We start from the raw sequence: 8,046 nt of genomic DNA on the forward strand, positions 1-8,046 counted from the left end.
ATTCCTAAGTGTTGTGGAGCTTCTGACCCTAACTCCAAACTGGCAGTTCTGTGTCTGGTGCTGTATAGACGTGAAGAAGTTACTGCATTTTTGTAACTTTTGTCACTTTTCCTATGTTCTGCAGGATCAGAACCCCACTCCTACTGTTCCTCGTGTTCCTGTTTCTGTCCCGGGCCCTGGGGTGGGTGCCCAGGCTCCAAATGTCTCCATGGCTGGTAACCACAGCAACTCAGCTTATCAGCAGCAAGCAGCAGTGATGAAGCAACACCAAATGCTGATGGACCAGCAGAAGCAGAGAGAACAGCAACAAAAGCACCTGCTCATGGAGCAACAGAAGCAGCAATTCCTAATGGAACAGAGGCAGCAGCATTTGCTGGCAGAACAGGTGAGAGGGGCCAGCTATCTGTTTTTTAATTTGTGCTGCTTAGCTTTGGTGCATGAAATAGCGTTTGATGATTTAGAATCGGAGAATAGTTTGGTTGGGAAGGACCTTAAAAATCATCTCAGTTACAATTCCTCTGCCATGGGCAGGGGACACCTTCCACTAGACCAGGTTGCTCCAAGCTCCATCCAACCTGGCCTTGAAACATTTCCAGAGATGGGGCAGCCACAGCTTCTCTGGGCAACCTGTTTCAATGCCTCACCACACTCACAGTAAATAATTTCTTCCTAATATCTAACCTGAGCCTAACCTCCTTGAGATGGAGGTCTTCAGATTCCCCCTTGCTCTATCACTTCCTGCCCTTTTGAGACACCTGCCCCCTCCAGCCTTCTTGTAAGGTTCTGAAAAGTGCTCTAAGGTCTCCCTGAATCATCTGCCTATCCGAAGCTTTAAGAAAGAAGAAAATTATAGTCTCCTCTGAACAGAAAATGTATGACAGCGCATTTTGTGGGGAGGGTTGTAGTAGACTGTGTAGGATTGTGGAGCTATGGCTGTGCCAAGTCCTGGCCAAAGGCTCTTTTATCACCTGGAGACATCCTGATAAAATTGAGGTCTCAATAGAGGTGACAGAAAAACCCCCTCATTTCTGGAGCTAGTGTAGACAAAACATAGTAATGTGGTTGGCAGTGTATGAGTGTTGGCAAGGATATGTTTTTCATATTTGGATTAAAACAATTTGGACTAAGAGAATAGTGTGGAGAAATTATATTATTAAAGACTGAAAGAAAATGCCCAAATCTTCAATAAAATCACATCTTCTCCATGAGTTATGTGATCTGTAAGCTTAGAATACTTTTTAGCAAATCAGTCAGTCTTTGGTGACTTGTATGTTAACATCAAATGTCAAAGATGAGTGATCATGACTCTCCAAAATGTTAAGAAATAGGTATTCTTTGAGAGCAGGTGGGGAGAAAAGTAGTATGGGGTGTGACCTCCTGTTTGGGCTTTTGCATGTCTGGTGGATGGTGATTATTAGAGCTTTGTTAGAGCTCTTAGGGCTGTGGCCTAGTAGATTTCCTTAGGACAATAATGGACCTAACAGGTGTCAGACCTCTCTGAAGAATGGGGAGGTGATAAGTAGCATATCTCAAACATAGCATTGAAATATTATTTCCCTATCTATTTGCTTCTGTTTTGCCATCACATGTTGCTGCAGTAAATATCAGTATTATGGAAATACTTAATTCATGTCCTAGTTATGGTAACTACAGTTAGCTTCTGTCATTTCCATTTTTCTATAGTGATGCTGGGACTCTGATCCCAAATAAGAAGTGGCTTTGCCTTGGAGTTGAACAGCTTTAGACATTGCATTTGCCACATTTGTTGGCCTTGTGCTGCCTAGTCAAGCTAGGTCTTGTTAGCATTCTGATTTGATACTTGTTTCTTTGCATACACATAATACTGGATGTAGTTTTACAAAAAGACTTCTGAATCTGCTGATGTCTACTTTGCAGGAGACTTGTAGTTTCAGGTAGCTCCAGTGCCATTCCCTGTCACTACAAATTTGTCTTTTCACTTGGCATTCTGCGTATTTTTTAATTTTCTTCTCGTGGCCAGGTTCTGCAGTTCTTGGTTTCTCTCAGAGCTATGGCATCTCTTGTTGGCTTCTGTGGTCAGCCTCTTTCAGGTCTGACTGGTCCTGCAAGCAGTAGGTCCTCTGTCAAGCAGCCTGCCCTCTTCATTCCTGTGCGTGTCTCAACAGCTTCGCAGCTGGAGACATTTGGGAAGGGTGGTAGTGATGTGTATCTGCTGTTTGTTACATTGCACCAGTCTCTTCTGTAAAGGCTTCTGGCTTGTGTCTTCACTCCAATACTCTTGGAAGGGAATTTCTTTTCCCGGCTGTGCTCTGTGTAACTCTTTGGGTAAGTGGGTAGGTGTGCATTGTATCACTACTTGGTTATGCCAGAATTTCAATCTGGCTGAAGGTATCTATGGAAGAAAAGACAGAAATGCTGTGCCTGATACATTTCATATTGTAAAAGCAGCCAGATGGCTGTTAACACTGTCAAAATCTGAGCCTACTGTCACTACATCTACATTCCCCTCAAGAGTTTAAATTTCATTTTCCCCCAAAGTTTCCTAATAGAAAATCTGCTTGGTTTATTTTCTAAATGGTTTGATCATAAAATAGGTGTGGGTTGAATCTGCTTTTATTTTAAAGAGGCACAATTTTGTGTCATGAGTAGGGTTTGATTCGTTTGATCAGTGCGTTGATAAGAAACTGGTTTGAAACAATGGTTGCAAAACTTGTAGACTTCCATTATGGACTTAGTTCTGCAGTTTTCCATAATCTTCTAAGAAGACCTGTAATGTATGAGAATATGGATTTGTGTGTATCTTTTCATGTTTGCAGACAAGGACTACAAAATATTTACATGTTCAGTTTTTGATATTTCTGACTTGAACTTTTATTGATTTCTAAAGAGAGGTCTAAAATACACTGTTTGGAAATAAAGACCAAAAAGGTAAATGTGGGTTTTTTTAATACACTCGCTTCTGCTCTTTTTGTACCTGTACCCCTTTTTGTCTTTAGAATATTGCTAAAAATGCCTGTCGATTACATTACTGATTAGGAGACTAACATCTCAGATTTTCAATCTCTGAAAGGCTTCAGACATGCACTGCAGTAACTCTTGTAGTGCATGCTGTTGTCTCTGAGATCCTGGTCTTGTCACTCATCAGATTAAACTGACTCTGTTTGAGCCTTGAGAACAAAGTCTGAAGTGACTATAGGGCTGCAGAAGCCCCTTTGATTACCAGCTGTGCAGAAAAGTATGCAGACAATTTGCTTTTCTCCAAGATAGCCCTTGGGAAAAGCTTGGTCAGTTTTCAGACTGTCTTGCCTTGGACCTTTCTTAGGAGAAGCAGCGGCAGCAGCAGGAGCAGCAGCTGCAGCGGCACCTGACGCGGCCTCCTCCCCAGTACCAGGATCAACCACAGAATCCATACCAGCAACAGGTTGGACAGTTCACAGGTGAGTAAACATGGCAATTGAAACAATAGCAGAAAAAATACCAGGAGTGGAAAACAAGGTGTCTTCAAATTTCCTGGATTGGATAGCTTTTAATTAATTTATTACATGTCACTGTACCTTAAAAGCTCTTGACCTATACTCTGATTCAGTTGCAAATTAACAGCTTCCCTGGTTGCAGGTATCTGGGACAACTTAAGCTTATGATTCTTAATCTTGTTTGGGAAATAAGTAAAAATCTTAAATACCTTCATTGTCCTACAGTCCTTTTTTATACTTCTGTTTCACTGTGCAGGTTGGAAATTCTGTCTTTGATATAATTAGATTCAGAGGGTTTTTTCTGAAGCCTGACATCACTACTGCCTGTATCTATCACAGGCCCTCATTAAAGAAAGATAAGTGGTGTATTACTTCTCTCATCTCTAGGATGAGTTTAAAAGTCTCTAACATTTTTATCCCTGCTACCTTTGAAAGGGAATGCAATTTGAATTTTCCTCATTACATGTGAAGTGTCCTATGTGGGGTTTTCTGTATGAGAAGCAGCTTAGTATGTCTGTAGTGTATTATTTCTGTTAAATAAAAGATGTTTTAACTGTTCAGCTGAAATAGCTTCAGAAATGTGGAAGAACTAGAAAGCAATAAATGCTCATCTTTTTACCTTAAAAGCTGTTACTTGACAGGGCATCAAGGAGCCACTTGTCTTTTTTTTATAAACCTACAGTACAAGAAAATTTCCCTTCATTTTGTTTTCTTACTCTCCATGTTCCTGCAGAAATAAATACTGAAGGGGTAAGATGCAAATGGAAATGTAATACACTCACTCTGACAGTGTTCGTGTCTGTGCAGTGTCAAGTGCAGCTACAGCTGGGTTTTGTTACTTAGCTGAAAAAACTCAATGCCAATACAAAAGGATTGTGTGCTAACGCAGGCATCGGTAGCATCCTTCAGCTATTGCACTGCAATATTTTTTATCTTGCCACCTTTCTACAGAAAGATAGGCATACAACTGTTAGAGTAGGTTTTGCTATAATGAACATCAGTACTATTAAAAATATTTTTTCTTTGTGATGATGATTGTAACTATTTTTTGCATCTTAAATCCTGATATGTATACTGTCTCTTCACTGTAAATATTGTCACAGTAAGACTCTTCCCCCACCCATCCGTTCCCTCAACAGTGATGTTTTTATGTTGTACTTTGTTGATAATTAATTCAATATAATTTGAATTTATTTTTGATAATTCTGTTTTTATTCAAATAGAATATTAGTAATAATGGAGAGCCAGTACTTCTCAGCTATCATAAAATATGAAAAAATTCTGCAGATTACTTTTGGTTTTGAAAGTAGAGAAATTATTAGTGTAGGTAGGTTTCCCCTGATCGACTGCAAGTAATGGGGGGGTGTTACATGCACTACACTTTACTGAGCTTTTCTGCTTTTTTTGCTTCAAATAGGGGGCTGTTTCTTCTACAGGAAGAAATTTTAAGCTCAGAATTTGCAATAACAAAGGACTGTATTTGGTTTGCTGAGAAGGCATTTTTCCAAATCACCTTGCTTGGCTGTCAGCACTGCATATTAACATAGTGAATACTTCACTCTGAAAATCCAAAAGATACTTGACCAAAAATTTCTGAATTAGATATTTTTATATTAGATAAGTAGAAGATATTCCTGGAATTGGGAAAATGCAGAACTGGCAACCCTACAGTTGTATGATAAGAGATGCACTCTTGTGTATGCATGGAATGACTGACAGTGTGTGTGTGTGCCATAAGAGGTATTTTTTAAGAGCTTAGTAAATTGTGCATGCATTTCAAAGTATGTGTGTTTACCTTTGTTCACAAAGAAATATCAGAGTCCTGCCTTTAAAGTCATAATTTTTTTAAAATTAGTGATGCTGTACTCTTAGAAGTGGTATTCAGATTTCTTTAGGACATTGGCATATCTGTGTTTGAGATCAAGGTGGAGGTGCTAACTGGAGCCACAGTTGACACTCTTTAATTAAACTCCTTCTCTCTGTGTGTTGCTTGCAGAGGTCAATTTATACAAATGCAGCTGCACCTCTCCTCTGGGTTGTTGTGCCTACAAGCCTGGCTTGGCACTGGTTGAACATGAGGTATTTAATGAACAAAATGTTTCTTTGTATTTCAGGGTCATCTTCAGCCATGCCTGGGGTCAGTAATTTAGGACAGTCCAGCTCCGGTAGTCCTCGGCTGTTTCCTCAGAGCCAGAACATGATTCAGATGGGACCTGGACACGCTCCTGTTGCTCCACTGCAGTCGGGCTCCAGCCAGCAGGAGCGAGGGGTGTCTCAGTACCCCAGCATGCAGAACATGCAGCGCGGGGGTTTGTACAACCTGGCACCTGGCATGAGCCAGATGGTTCCCCAGCACACGACTCCGAGTGCCAATGGACAGACCCCGATGCAGAGACAGGGCAGCTTGGGCCAGGGTGCTGCCGTTCCTGCTGCCTACGGGCAGAACACTTTACCAAACTCAAGTATTTCTCAGCAGCACAATAAAGGTGCACTGAATGCAACCTTATCTAAGCCACAGATGGCAAGAGTACCAGCTGCTCTGGGGGCTCAAAATCCATCTTGGCAACACCAAGGTATCCCTAATATTAACAACCAGACACAAGCAAACAGTGGCTTAGGACCATTTACTGCCAACTCCTCTTTCCACATGCAGCAAACACATTTAAAGATGTCCAACCAGCAGTTTGCCCAAGGAATGCCTCAGGTAAGCCTAAGCACCAGCAGGCCCATGACCTCGATGAACGCTGCCGTCTCTGGGCAGATGCTGTCGTCCTCTTTGGGAGCACAGGCGCGGACAAACCCGCCCGCACAGCAGCAGGTACCCTCACAGCAAGTCTTGCCTGGCATCAACCAGACTGTTCCAGACCTGAATGCTTTCAACCAGAACCCAAATCAGCAAATTCCCAACAGAGGAAACCTGCACTGTAGCCAAGGGTACCCTGTGAGGACGACCAGTCAGGAGCTGCCTTTCGCCTACAGCGGCCAGTCAGGCAATAATGGACTTCAGAACTTAACTGGTGACACAGATCTGATAGACTCTTTGCTGAAAAACAGGACTTCAGAGGAGTGGATGAACGATTTGGATGAGTTGTTAGGAACTCATTAAAATGGGGCCGGGGGTGGGGGTTCTACTTTTTTTAATTATTTCATGAGATATTAACAACTCTTGGACCAAAAAACCTGTGGCATTGAGGAGACTTGCAGGCATTAGAGGTAAATGGTTGGGAAAAAGACTGGAGCAGCTTCTCACTGAGTGTTGACACGTGGTCACGGCGCACCAAGCAGGTCTGCAGGAGGAGTGCGCTTTGGCTGCGGTCTCTGAGGAGTCGCACACTTGAACAGGTCAAAAAATACTGTGTCCTAGCCAGCCTTCCAGAAATCTCACTTGCAGTGTTCTAAGACTAAATATTTTAATTATTTAAAAACAAAACAAAAGTTCCACAGAACTAGTGCAGAAAGAACGCGAATAGTTGCACAAATTGTGTTTAGAGCTTAGTCTGCAGCTATTACTTGCAATAATTATTTGTTCATAGCTTGACATGCTGTTATAGTACTGTCCATCAAACTTCTGATTTTTGTTTGAGAAGAGGCTGTATGCACCTGAGTATGCTTGCAAAATGTTTGGAATTGTTTCTTTTCCCCATTGCTGAAGCATGTGCCTGTACTCTCAGTAAGCAAGTGATATTTCACAGTAAATATTTCTAGATGCTGGTAATAGATGAGAAAAAGTATTAAAACTTGGCCAGTTAGTCTAGATAGTCATCGTCATAGATTGTAGTCTTTTAAGCTGCAGTTTGCACTCTGTTGTAGAGAGGCACAGTTCTTGGCTTGTACCTTGCTGTGTTTAAAGGGGGAATTTCTTATGGGAGAACTTTTAAACTATAGTAGGTTTAACATGAATTGTAAAGCCATTTACTTTGCACCTGTTTCTTCATAACTTATTTCCAAAGGTAGTTGTATTTAAATGAAGGCTTTGCTTCATGACAGCTCATCTAGTTTTCTTTGTTGTAAAAAGTAAAACTAACCTTTGAGATTAGTTCATCCCCCTAAGTTAGCAATGAGCACAAGATTTTTTCACTTCAGGATAAAAATGAGGAAAAAAGAATTTGACTGGGAGGTGGAAAGTCCTTATCAGCAATAATAGCACAGGCAGCCTGGGAGAATACTTGTATCAAGGTTGCTCCAATGTGGAAGTCTCCCCCTTTAAATGCTTTGGTTTTTTTAATACTGGCTTATAAGTCTGATAATCTTTCTATAGACTGGTGGATTTACTTTTTTAATATCCCTTGAAGCAGATGCTGTTCTTCAGCTCAGCCCAAGGAGATCTCTTATCCATATGTTGGGGTTGGTCCCAGAAAGGACAAAAACCACAATGGGAACAGTCAATGTTCCAAAGTCCTTACTCTCTACCAAAAAATCCCTTATCCACCAACAAACCACCTTGCCTTAACATTTATTTTAAAATGAAAATAAAGTTGAAAGCTTTTGTTTTAAATGCACAAATACCTCTTCCCTTTCTAAATCCACTTTCTTGGAAAACTCCTCTAAACTTTCTAATCAAACTCAGCATTGTGATTTAAAAACAATTTCCTTC

At 41.0% G+C, this 8,046-nt stretch overlaps 1 protein-coding gene across 2 annotated transcripts in view; it reads left to right on the forward strand.

The window, feature by feature from the left end:
- MAML1 (mastermind like transcriptional coactivator 1) overlaps nt 1-6,913 on the forward strand; it is a 19,334-nt gene extending 12,421 nt beyond the window's left edge. For both annotated transcript variants that reach the window (XM_068205892.1, XM_068205893.1), the window contains exons 3-5: nt 125-385; nt 3,302-3,416; nt 5,567-6,913. In XM_068205892.1, the coding sequence (XP_068061993.1) occupies nt 125-385; nt 3,302-3,416; nt 5,567-6,558 (1,368 nt within the window). In that variant the 3' untranslated portion in view covers nt 6,559-6,913. The remainder of the gene's footprint in view (nt 1-124; nt 386-3,301; nt 3,417-5,566) is intronic.
- The last annotated feature ends 1,133 nt before the right edge of the window (nt 6,914-8,046 follow it).

This window comes from Anomalospiza imberbis, chromosome 15 (genome assembly GCF_031753505.1).
Source record: "Anomalospiza imberbis isolate Cuckoo-Finch-1a 21T00152 chromosome 15, ASM3175350v1, whole genome shotgun sequence".
NCBI classification, from domain to species: domain Eukaryota; kingdom Metazoa; phylum Chordata; class Aves; order Passeriformes; family Viduidae; genus Anomalospiza; species Anomalospiza imberbis.